The following is a 20549-nucleotide window of genomic DNA, read 5'->3' as shown; positions in this document are numbered from 1 at the left end:
TCCCTTCTGTCCAATCTGCTGGACTGTCCATGTCTACGTAAATGGCAGCACAGCCTTCTGGTGTCGCAGATGCTCTCAGCAGCTTTGTATCATCAGCAAACCTGCTGAGGGTAGTAGATTCTATGCCTTCATCCAGGTAACTGAAGAAGTTGCCGAGCAATACTGAACCAAGCACCTGGAGACCCTTCGAACATCCTTAAGAGTGGTTTGGATGTCACTTCTGCCAGCTTCCTCACCGCACGTGTGTGCATCACATTGGGGCCCATGGATTTGTGTGCATTGATTTTGGACGATGGATTCATTCCCAGTGCTCTCTTCCATGGAAACAGGGTAGTTTGGTGAAGCACTCCTCCAGGAGGGATTCTCTGCTGCCCACCTGCTCTGTTGGCAGTTCAAGGCCATAGGGACCTTGCTGTGATGTGTTCAAAGGGAAGATGTGTAAGGAGAGAGAGAAGCGTTGGTAATGCCAGTCAGCTTCAGCTTCCCTGCAGATGGGAACCAGTAGAGGTGGAGGTGAGAGGAGATGCACTGAGCATGGGTGAACAGAAGTGCAAACAAGCTATGTTACTGGAGAGATGCTTCCTTCAGACAAAGTTGACGTTTTGGGTTTTGAGTTCTTGGATTTTCCATTTTTATGTGTATTTTCTTTTTGCCATTTTTCCTCACTATTTGCTACAGACACGCTAGTGGGTAAGGATGCCGGAGTCAGCAGCTAAACATTATCGTTCTCCTCTCCCACATCCCTGAAAAGCACTGCATGCATCTTAACTTACATGGAAAAATCCACCACCTACCTACACACCTCTTCTCTGCCACCTATTGCATTCACTACCACCTGCTCTGCACAACAGCAGCAGTCAGGCCAAGGTGGAGAGAAACTTGCATCTTCATCCCTTACAACTCACAAACACAGAAAACACGGTTCAGAGACAAGCAACATGCTTTGGCTTACAGTCCTCTTTGCTTTCATGCTCCAATTTATCACCATTTCATGTGGAAGTCTGCCATTGAAGTACTGAAGACTGCCAGTCTTAATGGAAAAGTAAAGACATCAGGAGTCCAGATGCATATGGTGCCAGTAGAGTTTCATTTATACCACCTGAATTCAGATTCAAAATGCAAAGATGAACTCTTCCTTCCCTTGGGTCATGGTATATTAGCTGCACTGGTACACACATGACTACCAGAAGGTTAAAACCAACGTGACAATGCATCAAAAAGACACACTCCATCAACATAAAAAGACCATAACTAAACAGTGCAAAACGTACAGCTGTCTACTGAATGCATATATATTTTTTTTAATTTGAAAAACTTACCTTAAGTATGGCTGTAGTAGTGGCTGTATGCTTATTAAGAAAAAGAATGCTATCACAGATTAGTGTGAGGTTTTCCCTGGAGCACATCTACCAGAATGGAAGCAAAAGGGAAAGCTGAAATCTAATAAAATTCTCTTCATCACAACCTCAGCTCACTGAACTAGAAAATCCAGAACCCTGGCTCACGGCCAGCTGCTCAAAGGTGTCCAATCTGACAGCAGTCAGAACTCAACACACTGCATCTCATCTACTCTCAACAACTTATTTCAAATGTGAGAAAAGAAAACAAAAACAAAAAACAGAGGAGGACATCCTTATATCGGGAGAGAAAAAGCTGAAAGATCCCATTGTACTTCAATTAAGCATACGGTTTGCCAGCATCTTTAATAAAAGAAAGCACTTCCTTCCATCCCAAGGAGGAATAGGAGCAGAGTGAAGATCACAGGGAGGTTCAGAGACATCAGCCAGAATCATCAACGCTGGGAAAAACTCCTGTAGGAGAAACAGCATCCCACATTCAAACACAAGTGAATAAAGGAACATATGGAAAATGACTTCACAAGCAGGAACACCACAAATACAACAGCAAATGAGGAGACAGAACAAGACTGCTCAGAGCACCAGAGAGTACGTAGCCTCTTCTCCACAATTAATTCTTGCAACCTCTATCCCAGGCCATGGCAAATAGTATCTCCAGTCAACCATTTCCAGCTCTTGGCCACTGGTTCACCACACAATCTACCAAGCATCATCATCATTTCCCTCACACAAGACACTTCACTGCTAAGGACTCCCAAGGATCAAACACCCAGGCCATACTGGGTACAGTTCACACGATCACTATCACAACACCTGCACACTGATCCACTCCACCATCTGGACACGGCTCTAGGCCCCACCCTGATCACGACCCATGGAAGTGCAGATCTTCACCTTCCCTCATCACTGACAGCACAAACAGCTGGGTAGCTGCAGAAACACACACTGTCTGCCAGGCTCTTTCCAGCAGCATGAACTGCACTCTGAACGTTCTCACCTTCCAAGTAATCACGTATGGAAATTATAAGAAGAATTACATCTGACTTCTTATAGATTGCGGCATTAGAACTGGCACTGCTGCGAGTATCTTTCCCAATACTTGGGGGGAACATTCTCAGAAAGTACACAGCATTCTGCATCTCACATCCCATTACCAAACACATTTCCTACATCAGGCAGGTGCCAGAGCAAGAGACTGCATCTGGTGGGAGGAACTGCTCACCCCTTTGCAACATGTTTTTAAGGCACACAGAAAGAATCACATTGTTCTTATCAGCACTCACGGGAGATAAGAAAGCCTGGCACCACAGCATATATTGAAACGACACTGCAACGCCCTCTGCAGTCTCACACTTTAACAGTGTTCGCCGACCATGGCAAAACTGTTCTTTCATTATTTGTCCTACCTCCCGTTGTTCTTCCATTAGCCCCTGTTTCAAATCGCTAATATCATACATGGAAATAGAACACAGAATATGGCTTGTGCTACGTCATCCTCTCCGGAAACTCCCTGTGGTATTAAAGTGATAGTGTAAAAAGAGTATAAAAAGAAACACCCACATGCCAATGATATCCACATATCAGCACTATTTCTATGAAGGATCAGTAAAAAGGAGGACACTGTTTCTGATGACACAAACTTGGGAGACACCAGCATGATCTGCCAAAAGCAGAGATGTGGCAAGTAAACACAGCTACACCGGTGTGGCTGCCTACAAGAAAACTGCATCTTAGAATGTGAAAGAAAAGAATGGACTTCATTTCACGATACTCCATCTTTGCAACCCCTTCTACTTGAGCAGCACGTGTTCATGCTCAGAAAGAGAGGACTGAAAGGCCAGACTGCACATCATTTCCAAAACGGACTACATGCAGAATGATTCTAGGAAGGAAAACCAAGAGTGTACAGAAATTGAAATATCAGTGAGGAAGCGGGTAAGCAAAGGAACAGCAGGATAAGGAAGGTGTTGAACTGCCCTCTTCGGAAATAATCAGACCTTGAAAGGATGAGGCCCTCAGCAGCCTCACCTCATTCAAATTCAGCCTGAATTACTGAAAGAACATCTAAAGAGGATAAACTACATCTGCTAGAACACAAGTCTACAATCAGAAAACTCTACAGGCACAACTGTCACCTTGCATCGCATGACCATCAAGAACAATGGAAGAAGATGAGGACAGAATTTTTCAAAAGAAACTATGACTGACAACAACATAGCCAGGGCCAATGATGGTGAATACTACATGCTGGACTGTTGCCTCAAGACCAAGCCTTCTGACTTCCAGACGTTCACCAGTCCCATCTGGAAATGCAGCACACCATCAGCTAACAGAATTTATGGAAAACATTGTGACATGGCAAATCAGACGAGGCACTGATTTCCTTCTGAAAAAGAGCAACACAAGCAATGAAAGTCCCCTGCCCAGCAGCAGGAGTAGAACTCCAATAAACACAGCCTGCGCACTAACAGCTCCACAACCTACAATCACCCTTGAGAACCACATACGGCAACGGGATATGACAGGTTATAGCCCAAAACTTGTCCCCACCAATAAATAATGGCAAAAATAATAAATTAAACAAAAAGCAAACGATTTTCATTGAACAGGTCTTGAGTGCTAACTTCAGAGAAAAGTGTTACAGAAGTACCCTGAGCCATACCTTCTCCCAACATTCGGAACAAAAAATTCATTGCTTTGCATCATTTCACCTGATGAACAAAAAACATATCAAAACAATATCACTGTCAGCACTCCAAGGTCTTCAACAGGCTCAGCACCTCGCCTGCACTACTCTCTCAGAGGGAACAACAGAGGCATTGGCAAGAACCAGTACAGTTTGCAAGTTTGGAAAGGATACGGGAAAAGTCCATCACTGCTTTCCCAAATTCATCATGACTTTGTCTGATGAACTGATGCAGATAGAGATACACCATGCACACAGAGAACATGCTGAGATAACAATCAGTGTATTGAGTTGTGTCTCTTGCAAGGGAGAATCAAAGGAAAAAAACAGCCCTGTTACCAACACAATCACACTCTACATTATAAAAAGAAGAGGAAACTGCCCGGTGGACAACCACTACCAGAATGGCCCTTTTTTTAAGATACAATTGTAAAATAAAGGTCTTCACAGAATTGCACAAAATAGGCTCATAAGTAGAACAGCAAAGAATGGATGTAAGTTGAAGTGGAAGAGAGTCCAATACCACATGCCTTACGCATGTTACAGAAAAAAAGATGACAGATCATCAGCAAGACACCACCGTTCTTCTATCAGCACCACAAGACCCAACAACAAGGTCCTAGCATAACATATGTGAAGAAAATTACACATACAACACACTCATAACACACATCTCAGACACAAACATCAAAGCCACCAGCAGCTACTCCTCAAGAAAAGAGTTCAACAGCGGTTCAACAGAACACTCAGAACTCGAAGTCCCTGCAAAAAGAATGGGATGGAAAGAAAGGAAGCAGAGAAAAGAAAAGAAAAGAAAACAGGAAGAAAGCAAAAAGAAGGAAAGGAAGGGAGGCAGGAAGTAAGGTGCGAGCAGGCCGCGAGAGGCACTGACCGTGTCCAGAAGAGAGGGAGGCTCCTGCGGCGTCTCCTTCGGCGCGGGGCCGGGCGCCGGAGGGCAGTTGGGGCTGAACACCATCAGGTCGCTCTTGCCCGCGCCGTCCGTGGCCACGCACAGGCTCCGGCTCTGGCGCTGCGAGTACGACCAGCTGCCCACCTCGCTGGCGCACACCAGCGTCGCCGGACCGGGCCCCGCCAGCACCGCCGCCCGCGGCGCCCAGCGCCCGGCCCCGTACAGCACCACCGCCAGCACCAACAGGCTCGACACCGCGCAGATGGCCACCACCAGCCACAAGTTCGTCGCCGCCGACGCTCCCGACGCCGCAGATCCGCCCTCCGCGCTCGCCGCCGGCCGCAGCCCCGCCCCCGCCGACACCGACACCGCCCCCACCGCCGCCAGCGCCGCCTCGGCGCCCTCCACCAGCGACACGCTCAGCGTGGCCGTGGCCGAGCGCGGCGGCTCCCCGTGGTCCCGCACCACGATCAGCAGCCTCTGCCGCGGGCCGTCCGCCTCCTCCAGCGCCCGCGCCGTGCTCACCTCGCCGCTGTACAGCCCCACGCGGAACGGGCCCTCGCCCCGCGGCTCCCGCAGCTCGTAGCGCAGCCACGCGTTATAGCCCGAGTCCGCGTCCACCGCGCGGATCTTCGCCACCACCTGCCCCGCCGGCGCGCCCCACGACGCCCGCGCCCACAGCGACCACGACGACACCGCCGAGCCCGACGACACCGCCGAACCCGCCGAGCCCGGCGGCCGCGACCCCGGCTCCGCCGCCTCGCCCGCAGCCCAGGGCCACGGCCCGCCGCCCGCAGGCGGCAGCAGCGCCGGCGCGTTGTCGTTCTCGTCCACCACGAACAGCTGCACCGTGGCGTTGCCGCACAGCGGCGGCTCCCCCGCGTCCACCGCCCGCACCTCGAACTGCAGCACCTGCAGCTCCTCGTAGTCCAGCGGACGCAGCGCACGCAGGCGCCCGCTCTCCGCGTCCACCGACACGTAGCTCGACGCCGGACGCCACCCCGAGCCCGAGCCCGCGCCGCCCTCCGCCACCGAGTAGCTCACGCGCCCGTTGCCCGCCTCGTCCGGGTCCCGCGCCCACAGCCGCGCCAGCTCCGCGCCCGCCGCGTTGTTCTCCCGCGCCAGCACCGTGTACACGGCCTGCGCGAACGCCGGCGCGTTGTCGTTCACGTCCGACACCGGCACCCGCAGCCCGCGGCTGGCGCGCAGCGGCGGCGCCCCGCCGTCCTCCGCACGCACCTCCACCTCGTACTCCGACACCCGCTCCCGGTCCAGCGCCTCCCGCAGCACCAGCGAGTACGAGCCCGCGAACGTCGCCACCAGCCCGAACGGCGACGGCGGCCGCACCGCGCAGCGCACCCGCCCGTTCGGCCCCGAGTCCCGGTCCGACACGCTCAGCAGCGCCACCACCGTCCCCAGCGCCGCGTCCTCGGGCACCGGCACCGACAGCGACGTCACCCACACCTCTGGCGCGTTGTCGTTCACATCCAACACCTCCACCACAACCTTGCAGTGTCCTGACAAGGGAGGAATGCCGTTATCTCTCGCCTCTACTTCGAGGTCGAATGATCGAACATCTTCGAAATCCAGTTCTCCTGCTGTTCTCATTTTCCCAGATATTCCATCAATTATAAATAATTCCTTCACGTCCTCAGGAACTGTGTCTGAAAAGGCATAATAGACTTCCTGGTTAATCCCCTCGTCTTTGTCTGTTGCAGTTATTTGCAGAAGGAGTGTTCCCGGCGCGGCGTCTTCCAGCAGCTGCACTTTATACACCGACTGGTTGAACTGCGGCGCGTTGTCGTTCGCATCCAGCACCGAGATCACCAGCTGCACCGTGCCCGTCAGCGCCGGCCTGCCCCCGTCACTCGCCGTCAGCACCAAGCGGTGCTCGGACAGCGACTCGCGGTCCAGAGGATGCGTTAAAATCAAAGCTACAGAGATTTTGTTGTCATCTATAGATTTCACTTCCAGCGCGAAGTGCTCGGAGGGGCTCAGTGTATAGGAGACCTGCGCATTCGAACCGATATCCGCATCCGACGCGCCCTCCAGAGGGAAACGAGAACCGGGAGGGGAGTTCTCCGGGACGCTGATGTTTTTGTAGGCGGTGGGGAAGCGCGGGGCATTGTCGTTGATGTCGGTGACCTCCACCTCCACGTGGAAGACGCGCAGCGGCCGGTCCAGCAGCACCTCCAGACGCAGGGCGCACGGCGCGCTCTTCCCGCACAGCTCCTCCCGGTCCAGCCGCGAGCTCACCACCAGCGCCCCGCTCGCCCCGCTCACCTCCACGCTCGCCCGCCGGCCCCGCGCCACCAGACGCAGCCGCCGCGCCTCCGCCTCGCCCGCCTCCAGGCCCAGGTCCTGCGCCAGCCGCCCCACCACCGTGCCGGCCTCGGCTTCCTCCGGCACCGAGTACCGCACCTGCCCGCCGACCAGCGCCCAGGCCGCCTGCAGCACCACCACCGCGGCCGCCCAGCTCCGCCGCGCTGCTCCAACGCCGACCATCGCCCTCACCGCTGCGCCGATCCTTCTCCACGCCCCGCACCTCCCGACGTGCCTGCTCCAAGCCCTCCGACCGCGCTCGCCGACAGAATCCTTCCTCACGGGACGCGCGTCCTCCACCGCGCCGCTCGCTCTTGCTCTGCCTTCTTTTCCACGGGCACCGGAAGGTGTTCCCCTCCCTTTCCCCCGATCGCGTAGCGCGTTCCTTATCTCAGAGCGGCATCATGTGGCTCGCTGCGGGAATTGCCTCTGTGCTTCTCTGGGTACCGAGCTGTATGTTCGCCTCGGCTTTGTTTTCCATTTTCTTCTCCTCATTCCTTGTGATTCACTTCTTTTTCAGATTGTTGTATTTCGCCTTTGTTGATGTTTTTTTTTTGTTCTTGTTGTTGGTTTTTTTCCCCTGCCGATTCCGTACTCGCACCGCTTTTCACTGAGGCACAAACTATCTTTCAGACGTGTTTTTACGGTGAACTACGGTGCCTTGATATGTACTGTGGTTACTGCAATGTGAATATGTCCATTTCTTCCTGTTAGGGATCCTTTCCATTTTACTTAACAGTTTCAGATGTGCTCTGGTCACATGTTCTTCTTACACATACATTTTAGATCATATACACTTTGATTGTAGTGAAAACATATGTGACTTCACAGGCTGCTGATCTGTCTTTCAAGGACTGAGCACAGGGAGGAAAGTGGCAATCAGATCTCCTTCTTGCACTCACGATCGATAGGTCCTCCCCACTGCTCTCACCCATGGGAACAGAGCAGTTCGGTGATGTACCCTGCTGGTGATCACCTGCTGCTCTCAAAGGGAACAAGTGTGAAGTGAGAGTGAAGAACTGGGAATGTTGATCTGACCCACTTCCCTGTGGGTGGAGCTGAGGCAGAAGGTGAGAAGAGTAGTGCTGTGGGAAATGCTGTGGGAGCAGGTGTGAGCAACCTACATTATTTATCAGTGAGATGTTTCCATCGGATGAGATAAGGGCTGAGATTTCAGTATTTGGGGTATCTGTGTTTGCCATTTGCTCTTGCCATGCGTAGATGGCATGTCACAGGTGTCAGATACTGGAGCCAGTGTCTCAATTTCACTTATCTTCTCTCCCCATTTCAGTAAAGCCAGGTGCAGAACAGTGGGAGGATTCCTGATCATTGTCTAAAGATCCAGGGCCTAATCCACCGCCTGCCTACACTGCTCTTCTCTGCTCCACCTTCAATTCGCCTCTTTGTCTGTGCAAAGCCAGACAAAGGCTGTGTTTCATTTACACCATCTGAGTTCAGCCTCCTGTGTATCATACCTGCACTGGTATGCACATCGCTATTGTAACTACTCCAATCTGGGTAATATCCAGGGAACTCTCACCACATCCAATATAAAGGGATCACAACTAGCTGTGAAAAAGCATACAGTTGTCTATTGATCACATCTTCCTTTAATATAAACAACTTACCTGCACTGGAAGATGGCTTCACAAGCATAAAAGACACAAAGACAACAGGGAGTGAGGACACAGAGTTTGACTGCACAGGACCCTGCTCATCACACCTCACAGGTGGCCTTGCTATTAGCGATTGCTTGGTTGAAGGCCTCCCCACGTCTCATGTAAAATATGCTCCAGTTTGGCTCTCTGAGCTTAGCTGGTCTTCCTCTACATGCACCTAGGATTCCCCCAATGCAGACAACATGGAAAGCCTCCAAACACACAAAGCAATGTACCACGAAGAACACAAAGCTTCTCAAGCTCAGAAAGGCCTCTCAGCTAAAAGTTCTAGGAGTTCTGAGCGGATCCTGGCCAAGCAATGCTCTGTGCCATGCCTCTTCTCCAGGCTTTCCTCTGGAAAATTCTCTCTTGCACTCTGGGTATGCATTAAAAACAACAGGCCCTGTTCAACAAGCAGCACACACAAGGGACATCCTGTCTGCACTCCAAGGTAACCAGTGGAACAGCACCTGCTGTGACCTGCCACAGGGCTGCAATCCTCTTTCAAAGGACACTACAGAGGGGTCAGCAAGAACTGGCAAGGACACCTTCCTTCCCCCGATCGCATCGCGCATTTCTTAGCTGAGTCTTTAGCAGTGCAAAACTGCTCTCCCCATTGGTACACACATGATCACCAAAAAGCTCCAAACCTACAGGCAATTCCCACAGCATATGTACTCCAGACAAGAAGGAGGGAGGGAGGGAGGCAGGAAAGGAAGGAGGGAAGGAGGGAGGGAGGGAAGGAAGGAGGGAGGGAAGGAAGGAGGGAGGGAAGGAGGGAGGGAAGGAGGGAGGGAAGGAGGGAGGGAAGGAGGGAGGGAAGGAAGGAAGGTGCACAACTAAACAAAAATGTATAGCTGTCTCTCAAACACATACTCTCTGGATGCGAATGACTTACCTGTAATATCAGTTGCTGACTATTGACAGAAAGAACACTAGATAGGGTGTAGTACACTCTGGCACACATCTGTCAGAAAGGAAGTAAGAGGGAGACCTGACAGCTAATGACTTTCTCTCAATGACTATCTCAGCACACTAGAGTGGAAAAGTCAGACCCCACACTCATGGCCAACTGCTCAAACGTCTGCCAAATGAAAGCAGCCAGAACACAGGGCACTACATCTCATCCACATATTTCTGTCACCCACATATTTCTAATGACAGAGAAGAAAAACAACTGAGTTGGACATTTTTCTGGCAGGAGAAAAGATCCCATTCCATATTATTGAAACACAAGGCTTGCCAACATATGGAATACAGAGAGCATTTGTTCTCGTCCCAAGCAACAAAACAACCACTGAGAAGACTGCAGTGAAGTTCAGACAATTCAGCCAAAAACACCAATACTGGGAAAAACTCCTTCTTTGAACAACAAAATGCCATACTCTAACACAAGTGAATAAAGGTGCATGTGGCAGATGTCTTCAGAAGCAGGAATGCCACAAGGGCAACAAGGAGTGAGGAAACACAGAATTAGAGAAGCCCATCACACTACACAGGTGGACCTGCTGTCACCAGTCACTGGGTTGGCAGGCTCCCCATGTCCCAACAAAGACAATATCTCCTGTGATGCTCAAAGCTTACTAAATGCTCCTCTCCCCGAGGCAAGAGGAAGCCCAGGGAAGACAGCCAAAAGATGCTTCCAACAGATACAGTGAGGCAGTAGTGTAGAAGTATGAATAGCACACATCCTCCGATGTTAAAACCTGACACGTGACGTTCAGGAGGTTCTGAGGGGATCCAGGCCAAGCAGCACTATGCGTTCCGTCTCTTTTCCAGCTTTTCTACTGGCAACCCATTACCCATCCCTTGTCAAATAGTATCTCCAGCTCAGCTGGCATTTTCCAACTCTTGTTCAGTGACTCTCTTCCTCTTCTACCTAGCAGCACCATTTCCTTCAGACAAGATCCCCCCCTCCTAAGAACAACCAAGACTAAAAGCCTATGGCTTTAAAAGACAGTATGAGCATTCCAATACCATGTCCCCACTCCCACAAGGATTCAGAAGACAATAAACATCTCCCATTTGTGTTCCTTGACAAGCTCTGTAGTCTTCTCAATGATGATGTGTTCTCTCACGGGCAGGGACTTACATATAAAGTCCATATTCACTGGAGAAAAAGCCCAAGCTCTACCGTGTGCTACTACCACATTCACTCCAACAAATGTGAAAAATATGCATTTAGCACCATAAAGCTGACTGCCACTTCCACAGACCCCTCCAACAGACGACAGCAGTAAACCCGATGAAACCTGACGAACTGTGCCATACACAGAGAACCTGGCAGACAATATGCAGATCACACTTGGTGATTTACAATGACTCCAAAAATTCTTACTAAAGTACACACAGTTAAACGAAGGAATTTATACTGTTACTCATACAATCATAGCAGGAAGAAAGCAAGGCATGAATGGCACTGACCGTGTCCAGCAAAGAGGGCGGCTCCTGCGGCGTCTCCTTCGGCGCGGGGCCGGGCGCCGGAGGGCAGTTGGGGCTGAACACCATCAGGTCGCTCTTGCCCGCGCCGTCCGTGGCCACGCACAGGCTCCGGCTCTGGCGCTGCGAGTACGACCAGCTGCCCACCTCGCTGGCGCACACCAGCGTCGCCGGACCGGGCCCCGCCAGCACCGCCGCCCGCGGCGCCCAGCGCCCGGCCCCGTACAGCACCACCGCCAGCACCAACAGGCTCGACACCGCGCAGATGGCCACCACCAGCCACACGTTCGTCGCCGCCGACGCTCCCGACGCCGCAGATCCGCCCTCCGCGCTCGCCGCCGGCCGCAGCCCCGCCCCCGCCGACACCGACACCGCCCCCACCGCCCCCACCGCCGCCAGCGCCGCCTCGGCGCCCTCCACCAGCGACACGCTCAGCGTGGCCGTGGCCGAGCGCGGCGGCTCCCCGTGGTCCCGCACCACGATCAGCAGCCTCTGCCGCGGGCCGTCCGCCTCCTCCAGCGCCCGCGCCGTGCTCACCTCGCCGCTGTACAGCCCCACGCGGAACGGGCCCTCGCCCCGCGGCTCCCGCAGCTCGTAGCGCAGCCACGCGTTGTAGCCCGAGTCCGCGTCCACCGCGCGGATCTTCGCCACCACCTGCCCCGCCGGCGCGCCCCACGCCGCCCGCGCCCACAGCGACCACGACGACACCGCCGAGCCCGCCGAACCCGCCGAACCCGCCGAGCCCGGCGGCCGCGACCCCGGCTCCGCCGCCTCGCCCGCAGCCCAGGGCCACGGCCCGCCGCCCGCAGGCGGCAGCAGCGCCGGCGCGTTGTCGTTCTCGTCCACCACGAACAGCTGCACCGTGGCGTTGCCGCACAGCGGCGGCTCCCCCGCGTCCACCGCCCGCACCTCGAACTGCAGCACCTGCAGCTCCTCGTAGTCCAGCGGACGCAGCGCACGCAGGCGCCCGCTCTCCGCGTCCACCGACACGTAGCTCGACGCCGGACGCCACCCCGAGCCCGAGCCCGAGCCGGTCCCCGCGCCGCCCTCCGCCACCGAGTAGCTCACGCGCCCGTTGCCCGCCTCGTCCGGGTCCCGCGCCCACAGCCGCGCCAGCTCCGCGCCCGCCGCGTTGTTCTCCCGCGCCAGCACCGTGTACACGGCCTGCGCGAACGCCGGCGCGTTGTCGTTCACGTCCGACACCGGCACCCGCAGCCCGCGGCTGGCGCGCAGCGGCGGCGCCCCGCCGTCCTCCGCACGCACCTCCACCTCGTACTCCGACACCCGCTCCCGGTCCAACGCCTCCCGCAGCACCAGCGAGTACGAGCCCGCGAACGTCGCCACCAGCCCGAACGGCGACGGCGGCCGCACCGCGCAGCGCACCCGCCCGTTCGGCCCCGAGTCCCGGTCCGACACGCTCAGCAGCGCCACCACCGTCCCCAGCGCCGCGTCCTCGGGCACCGGCACCGACAGCGACGTCACCCACACCTCCGGCGCGTTGTCGTTCACGTCCAGCACCTCCAAAATGACGCTACAGTGGCCCGACAACGGGGGCGTCCCCTTATCTCTCGCCTCGATTTGCAACTCGTGTTGGTGGACGTCCTCGAAATCTAAGGGGCCCGTGAGTCTGATCTCCCCCGTCCGCGGATCTATGCTGAATGCATCGCTCTGAGACGCAGGAACAGAACTGACGATGCTGTAAGAAAACTCCTGATTAAATCCCACGTCTGGGTCCGTGGCTGCCACTCGCGCCACCAGAGTCCCCTCCGCCGCGTCCTCCGGCAGCTGCACTTTATACACCGACTGGTTGAACTGCGGCGCGTTGTCGTTCGCATCCAGCACCGAGATCACCAGCTGCACCGTGCCCGTCAGCGCCGGCCTGCCCCCGTCACTCGCCGTCAGCACCAAGCGGTGCTCGGACAGCGACTCGCGGTCCAAAGGATGCGTTAACACCAGGAAAAGGGATTTCAAGTTGTCATCAGGGGATTTTACATCCAAAGCGAAGTGCTCGGAGGGGCTCAGTGAATAGGAGAGCTGCGCGTTCGAACCTATATCCGCATCCGACGCGCCCTCCAGAGGGAAACGCGACCCGGGCAGAGACGATTCCGCGATGCTGATGTTTTTGTAGGCGGCGGGGAAGCGCGGGGCATTGTCGTTGATGTCGGTCACCTCCACCTCCACGTGGAAGACGCGCAGCGGCCGGTCCAGCAGCACCTCCAGACGCAGGGCGCACGGCGCGCTCTTCCCGCACAGCTCCTCCCGGTCCAGCCGCGAGCTCACCACCAGCGCCCCGCTCGCCCCGCTCACCTCCACGCTCGCCCGCCGGCCCCGCGCCACCAGACGCAGCCGCCGCGCCTCCGCCTCGCCCGCCTCCAGGCCCAGGTCCTGCGCCAGCCGCCCCACCACCGTGCCGGCCTCGGCTTCCTCCGGCACCGAGTACCGCACCTGCCCGCCGACCAGCGCCCAGGCCGCCTGCAGCACCACCACCGCGGCCGCCCAGCTCCGCCGCGCTGCTCCAACGCCGACCATCGCCCTCACCGCTGCGCCGATCCTTCTCCACGCCCCGCACCTCCCGACGTGCCTGCTCCAAGCCCTCCGACCGCGTCCGACGCCGACAGAATCCCTCCTCACGGGACGCGCGTCCTCCTCCGCGCCGCTCGCTCTTGCTCTGCCTTCTTTTCCACGGGCACCGGAAGGTGTTCCCCTCCCTTTCCCCCGATCGCGTAGCGCGTTCCTTAGCTCAGAGCGGCATCATGTGGCTCGCTGCAGGAATTGCCTGTGTGCTTCTCTGCGTATCGCGCCGGGTTCACTTTATTTTTGCCGTTTCCCATTCCTCGCACTTACCTTCTCTTTCTGATACATATGGAAAATATTACTTACCCACCGCACCTTTCAAGCTGTTACTTCAGTAAAAGTGTTTTTGTATTCACTTTAAATCTGGTGCGAAGCGATCTTTCTCACTCCTTTGCTAAGAGGAATAGGCGAGCCATGTAATATACCGAGTGCATCTGTTTGGTCGTAGGAGCGCTCCCACGATGACCGTGATTGTTGTTCCTCTGCGAGAATCCCTGTGATTTAATTGATGTGTTTCTGAAAACACTCTGTATTTACATGTTCTGCTTTACATTTCCCACAACAAAATAAAACTAAATGTCCATATTAGGAAAACATCTTGAAGAGGGGATTGACAGGCTGTTGCTGCATGTCTTGCAAGGACTGAGCTTGGAGTGAAAAGAGAGAAACAGACCTCTTTTTCTGTTCACAGTCACTCCCCAGTGCTTTCTTCTGTTTTCTTTCTGCTCAGATCTCACACTGTAAACTCAAAACACAAAATTGAATTGTTCTGTCTCCTGTATCTTTGTACCTTTCTCCTGCACTTTGTACCTTAGCTGTGTTCCCTTGTAAATGGCAGAGTTATTGCCCCGATGAAGCATTCAAAGAGACCATGTCTTCTCTCACAAATCCTTCCACACAGAGCACAGTGAAAGTTCCAACACTGAAGATTAGCTGTGGTCCTTCAATCCTGCGATGTTCACAAATGGAGTGGCTCTGGGAAACCGGCAACCAAGGACTAGGGCTTCCGTTATCATAGAATCATAGAATTGCTAAGGTTGGAAAAGACCCACAGGATCATCCAGTCCAACCATTCACCCATCACCAATGGTTCTCGCTAAGCGATGTCCCTCAACACAACATTATCACATTTCCACCAAATTCAGAATGTACGAGAACACGCCTTGTGCTTCATTTCCATTCCTTTGTCAACAAGTTTTCTGATGCTTACAAACACTGCACCAGTCAGGGATGGAGAATTACATTAATACATTCCTTTCGCATGCAGAATGTAACAGAACACGCTTTGTTCTGCATTTCCATTCTTTACATCAGATCTACTGCAATCAAACACCCTTATTATCCCAAACAGGTCGATTGAGACAAAAATGTATCCAGCCAAATGAAAAGTATTTTGTTAGCTTTTCCAGGAGCAGCTTCCTCTGTTATCAAATAGAAGAATGCTTCAATGATACTGTACACAGGACAATGTAGAATAATTACTACGGGGACATTTGCTGATCTCTTAATTTCATGAAAAAATGAGGTCCCTGTGTACTCCCCCCCCCCCCCCCCCCCCCCCCTATTTTACAGGTTTGTACAGCAGTGGGGTTTTGGGTAGAGATCAGTGTCTTTACCAGTGCATAGAAAGAGATCCTGGGCCTGATACTTATCCACAAAGCCACCTGGCACACTCCATGAGAGCCCACACAAAGAGGTACTTCATGAAGGTATATATATATTTCTTCTATTTAACCACCTGCTATGTTTGTCCACTTACCTGGAAAAACTAGATCTGATCCTTCTTCATGCTATATTCATAGGGATGAGAATATAACGCCATAGTCATCAAAAAGTGCGCTGTTTAATGTCACGCATCTTAGAGCTCTGCTAACATCTATATTAAGCTTGCTCCAAAAAATACAGCATGACATTTTAATCAGAATAAAGAGCTGCTAGAGAGAAACCAAGCATTATAGCCAAGGGTACAGAACACGGTGTCCCTTCTTTTGTGTTCCAATACAGTCTGTGATGGTTCTGAAATCACTGGACACACACTGCTTCCAGAGGACAGTACACACTTCGGACATGAGCAACGCTACAAGATGCTCAACAGCTGCCTGCCCAGAAAAAGAATCAGCCTCATGGTACAGATAACTGGTTTAAAAGGGCTATTTTCAAGGAATTCATGGAAGGAAATTATCAGCTTTAGCCAAGGTTTACCAATTCTAAAATGCACAGCACACCCATTTGCATTTCTGTGAAAAGGGAAGCCAGACAGTGACCTTTAAACTAAGGAGGATTTGACTCCATTAGAACCTTAGCTGAGCAGAGTGTAAAACATTTCCCCTACACTCATAGCAAAAAAAGCCCAAATATCTGCAATTTAAAGGCATACAAAACTCAGCAGTCAACATCCCATCCACTGCCACCATGACATATCCAAGAAGAAAAACAGCCAAGTGGGACTTCCTCACGTGAGGAGAGTAGAAATCCAAAGGATCTTGTTCTGATTCATTGAAACACCTAGGTCTGGCAATATCTTGGCAAATAGAGAGGGCACTTACTTCATACTCCATCCCCACCCCTAAAAGCAATATAAACAGAGGGAAGATCATGGGGAGATTCAAAGAAATCAGGCGCAATCTTCAATACTGGGTAAAGCTCCTTTCTGAGCAACAACATTCCACATGCAAACAATAGCAAATAAGGTGTATGTGGCAGATGTCTTCCAGAGCAGGAATGACACAATGACAATGGGGAATGGAGACATGCAGCGCTTGACAGAACAGAATCCTATGGTAGCTCAGCACACATCACAGATGGCTCTGCTGTCATCCGTCACTTAGAAAGAGAAGTCCCCATGCCACATCAAAGAATATACCTGCTCTGTTACTCTTCGCTTAGTAGGTCGTTCTCTACATAAGGCAAGAGGATGCCCAGGGAAAACAGCAAATAAACACTTCAAACACATACAGTTGGCACCATGAGTAACATACGACCTCTCACACAAACGTCTCATAGCTGAATTTTTGGATGATCAGAGAAGAATCTGGCCAGGCAGCACTGTGATCCTGGCCTCTTCTCTAGCTTTTCTAATGGCTCTCTCCATCCTGTGTTGTGGCAAATAGGATCTCTACCTCAGACAGCATTTCCCAGCTCTTATTCAATGACATGTTCCATCTTCTAGCAAGGACCTCTCTTCCCTCAGACAAGACTCTTCACTGCTAAGGACAACCAACACCGAACACTCAGGCCCTCCTTGATGCCTGACACAGAATCACTGCCACAACACCTGGACACTGATCCACCCCACCAACTGGACCCAGTTCTAAGCCTCACTCTCACCATGACCCAGGGCTGTGCAGATCCTCCCCTTCCCTCACCACAGACATCAGGAACAGCTGGGTGGCTGTCAGGGTATTACTAGCAGCAGGAACCACACTCAGATGCTTCGCATCATCTCAGCAACCTCAGACAGAAAGGATACCAAGCTCTACATCAGATCTGTTACAGGTTCTGTCATTAGTACTGCCACAGCTCTGAGCAACTTTCCCAAAATAAGAGGGAAGCATTCACCAGAAAGCAGTCACAACTCTACATCTTGCATTTCCAACCTATTTCCTCTATTGGACAGGTACCAGAGGAAGGAACTGTCTCTGGTGGGAGGAACTGCTCATCCTCTTGCCACCAACGAGCACATCATATGGCACAAGCAAAGAAGCACAGAATTTTTATCAGCATTCACAGGAGATAAGAACACAGTGGCATCGAGGGATACATGGAACTGGCACAGCAAGATCATCTAAAGTCGTCCCCTAACAAAATGTCTTCCTGAATATGGAAAAATAACAGTTTCTTATTGCTGCCTCATGGTGTTTTTCTCTAAACCATTATTTCAACACACACTAGTAGCATACACATAAAGGGAAAATGTAACATTGTTTTGGCTGTGTCTTCCTCTGTAGAAATAACTTTCTGGTCCCAAGGAAAGTGAAGAAATTCATATTAGTTCAAAGAGTGTAGAAAGAAACCCCAAGTATCAACGGTAACCTTGTTTCCCAGCTTTTACTGAGAAGGATTAGCGATAAGGAGGAAACAGCTTATGAGCAGACAAACTTGGTAGATACCAGCATGATTTACAGACAGCTGAGGTGTGGTGAACATACTTCCAGAGTTACATCACACTGGGGGAATCTGTGGCCACCAACAGAGTAATAGATCTTAAATTATAGAAGAAACCAAAGGATTTCTCTTCATAATCTCTACATGCAAGGTTCACTATGAGTAGGAAGTTCATTCATTTCTCCTCTTCCCAAAGTGCAAATGGATGCAAGAAAACTCATCGGGTTCAGAGATGACCAGTAGGATGAGCCCACTTTGCAACACCATCAACATGAGCAGCAAGTGTTCGTGCTCAGAAAGAGAGGACTGAATGGCCAGACTGTACATCTGTTTCAAAGCAGGCCTACAGTGCCAAATGATTCCAGGAAGGAAAATCAAGTGTGCATACAAAGCCAAAACCGCACACACCAGCTGGAAGACAGTTTAATAGCAAGATAGTGTATTGAATTGCTCTCCTTAAAGGTCTTCAGATCCTGAAAGAATGAGGCCTAACTCAAGTTCACCTGGCACACAAGGGCAAAACATTCACGTCACCATGAAACACAACAGCGAAATCTCCATTCCATTTCCCACGAATGACTGAGTAATTATATGGGGTCAACAAATTACAGAAGACTGGGAGGAATTCATCACTGATGCCAGAGATATGTTCATAACCTCAAAAGAAACAGAGGGCATTTCCACACTATTTCTATCTCATGATCAGGAAGGCCTCCAACTCCCGTTTCTTGCAGCCTCCACGTAACCCCTACTCTCCACTCTGAACATGGATGCAGAAGACAAGCAAACACCTCACATTCTTGACTTACAGCATGCCTGATGGTCTTCCCAATGATTTCTTTTACTCTCAAGAAGAAGAGACTCCACTCAAGGTCACCCTTCACAGGAGGAAATGGACAGGCCCTATTCAGGGCCACTGCCACATTCACCTGCACCAGAAGCCACAACTGCATCTCTCACCCCAGGCCTGGTGATGGCTTTCACAGATCCTTTCCAGCAATCAGAGCAGCAAACTCAACCACATCAGACAAACAGTGCCAGATACATAGTGCCTGGAAGATGCTAGGCAGGCAACTCTCAGTGTTTTGCAATTCTTCCACAGATTCATATGGAAATATTATTCACAGCTTAAATAAGTTATTTCAAAAAAGCAAGGGAGATGTTATGCTTGATATAAACTCTACAGATATATTTCCATGTTTCTGTTTTTGTTTTTTTCTTTCTCCCTTGTATTTGATATAAACGACCTTTCGGAAGGCATGGCTGCTGATGCAATCACTGAAAGAATATCAGAAGAAAGCAGTGCACGTCCTACTAATTCCCCATATACAAACACAAGTCTCCACGTAGAAAACCCTAAAGAAACATCTATCACATTGCATCACATTTCAATCACTGAACAACCAAAAATGGGGACGACAGTTCTTTCACAAGAAATTACCACTCACAAGAGCACAATTCAATTAAACAATGGAAGTCAATAGTGACTCCATAACTATCAGCAGCAGAACGTTAATGACTTGCAGCCTCTCAGCAGTCTCAGGTGGAAATGTGGCACAGCAGAAGCCAAGAAAATTAGTAGAGCTAAAATCATGAAAATAGGCATTCCCAATCAGAACATCACAAAAATAAAAGGCACTACCACATGTCCCAGAGTGCATCTGGGCAAGATGTAACCAGCACTGAAATAAACCCATAAGTAGCAGCAGTGGGCTCTGATCCCACCACTTCATACAGTACCCACTCTGGGGCAAGACCAAGGGAAACAATAGAGTCAATAGACAAAGATCTACAACAGAGGAAGGGAATCAAAAACAAAAGCAAGAGCAAAGAAGACAAAAGAAAAGGAAGGAAGGAAAGAAAGGAGGACGGAAAAACAGAAGAATGGAAGGACGGAAAGGAAGAAAGGTAACAGCATTCCTATTAAAAATAAGTATGCATTCCCATTTCCATGAATATGGTCACACTATTCTCTCTGAATACATTTCATTACCAAAGAAGACAACAACAAACTAAAAAAATTTAAAAAATACTAATAAAAATCGGAAAAGTCCATACTGCTTCTCATTATAACTCTACCATGAAAATCGAAATACAGAAGTTTTACATCACAAACATAACCCTCAACTCTAAACTGCTGCCTTGTTTCATGATTCTTTATAAGGAGACCAAAACAAAAGGAAGACAGAGTTTCTGAAAAGAAACCATATCCAGTGACGGCACTTAGTGTCACCAATGACACTGAATCCTGCCTGCTGTTCTGGCACAACCAGACTGACCTTTCATGTCTTCCAACCTCCTGCAAACTCAGGAAGAAATGCTGCACACCACCAACAGCATTTGTAGAGCTTGAATCATAAGAAATCAGCAGCAGCTCTAGAATCCAGAATCACCTTCTTAAACTGAACCTGGCAAGGAAATAGGACATCACATACCCCACCACAAGTTCTCCCAGACTAAATAAAGAAACAAGTAACATTTTAATCAGTAAGCTTTCA

The 20549-nt window shown here is 51.4% G+C and overlaps 4 protein-coding genes across 4 annotated transcripts in view; all 4 read right to left on the bottom strand.

Annotated features, from left to right (window-relative positions):
* PCDHA4 (protocadherin alpha 4) overlaps positions 1-7459 on the bottom strand; it is a 115466-nt gene extending 108007 nt beyond the window's left edge. Inside the window, exon 1 of the mRNA NM_001111134.2 lies at positions 4937-7459. Coding sequence (NP_001104604.2) covers positions 4937-7459 — 2523 coding nt within the window. The remainder of the gene's footprint in view (positions 1-4936) is intronic.
* The window catches only part of LOC121106708 (protocadherin alpha-3-like), a 151605-nt gene that overhangs the window by 110021 nt on the left and 21035 nt on the right, over positions 1-20549 (bottom strand). The window lies entirely within an intron of this gene.
* Positions 1-20549, bottom strand: part of PCDHA2 (protocadherin alpha 2) — a 132274-nt gene that overhangs the window by 108007 nt on the left and 3718 nt on the right. The gene's annotated exons all lie outside the window — the stretch shown is intronic.
* PCDHA1 (protocadherin alpha 1) overlaps positions 1-20549 on the bottom strand; it is a 132274-nt gene that overhangs the window by 108007 nt on the left and 3718 nt on the right. The window contains 1 exon segment of the mRNA NM_001111126.2: positions 11359-11910. Within this exon segment, the coding sequence (NP_001104596.2) occupies positions 11359-11910 (552 nt within the window).

The sequence above is a fragment of the Gallus gallus genome, chromosome 13 (genome assembly GCF_016699485.2).
Source record: "Gallus gallus isolate bGalGal1 chromosome 13, bGalGal1.mat.broiler.GRCg7b, whole genome shotgun sequence".
Lineage (NCBI taxonomy): Eukaryota > Metazoa > Chordata > Aves > Galliformes > Phasianidae > Gallus > Gallus gallus.
Note: the sequence above shows the minus strand (reverse complement) of the source record. Positions and strands in the feature narration are given on the sequence as shown.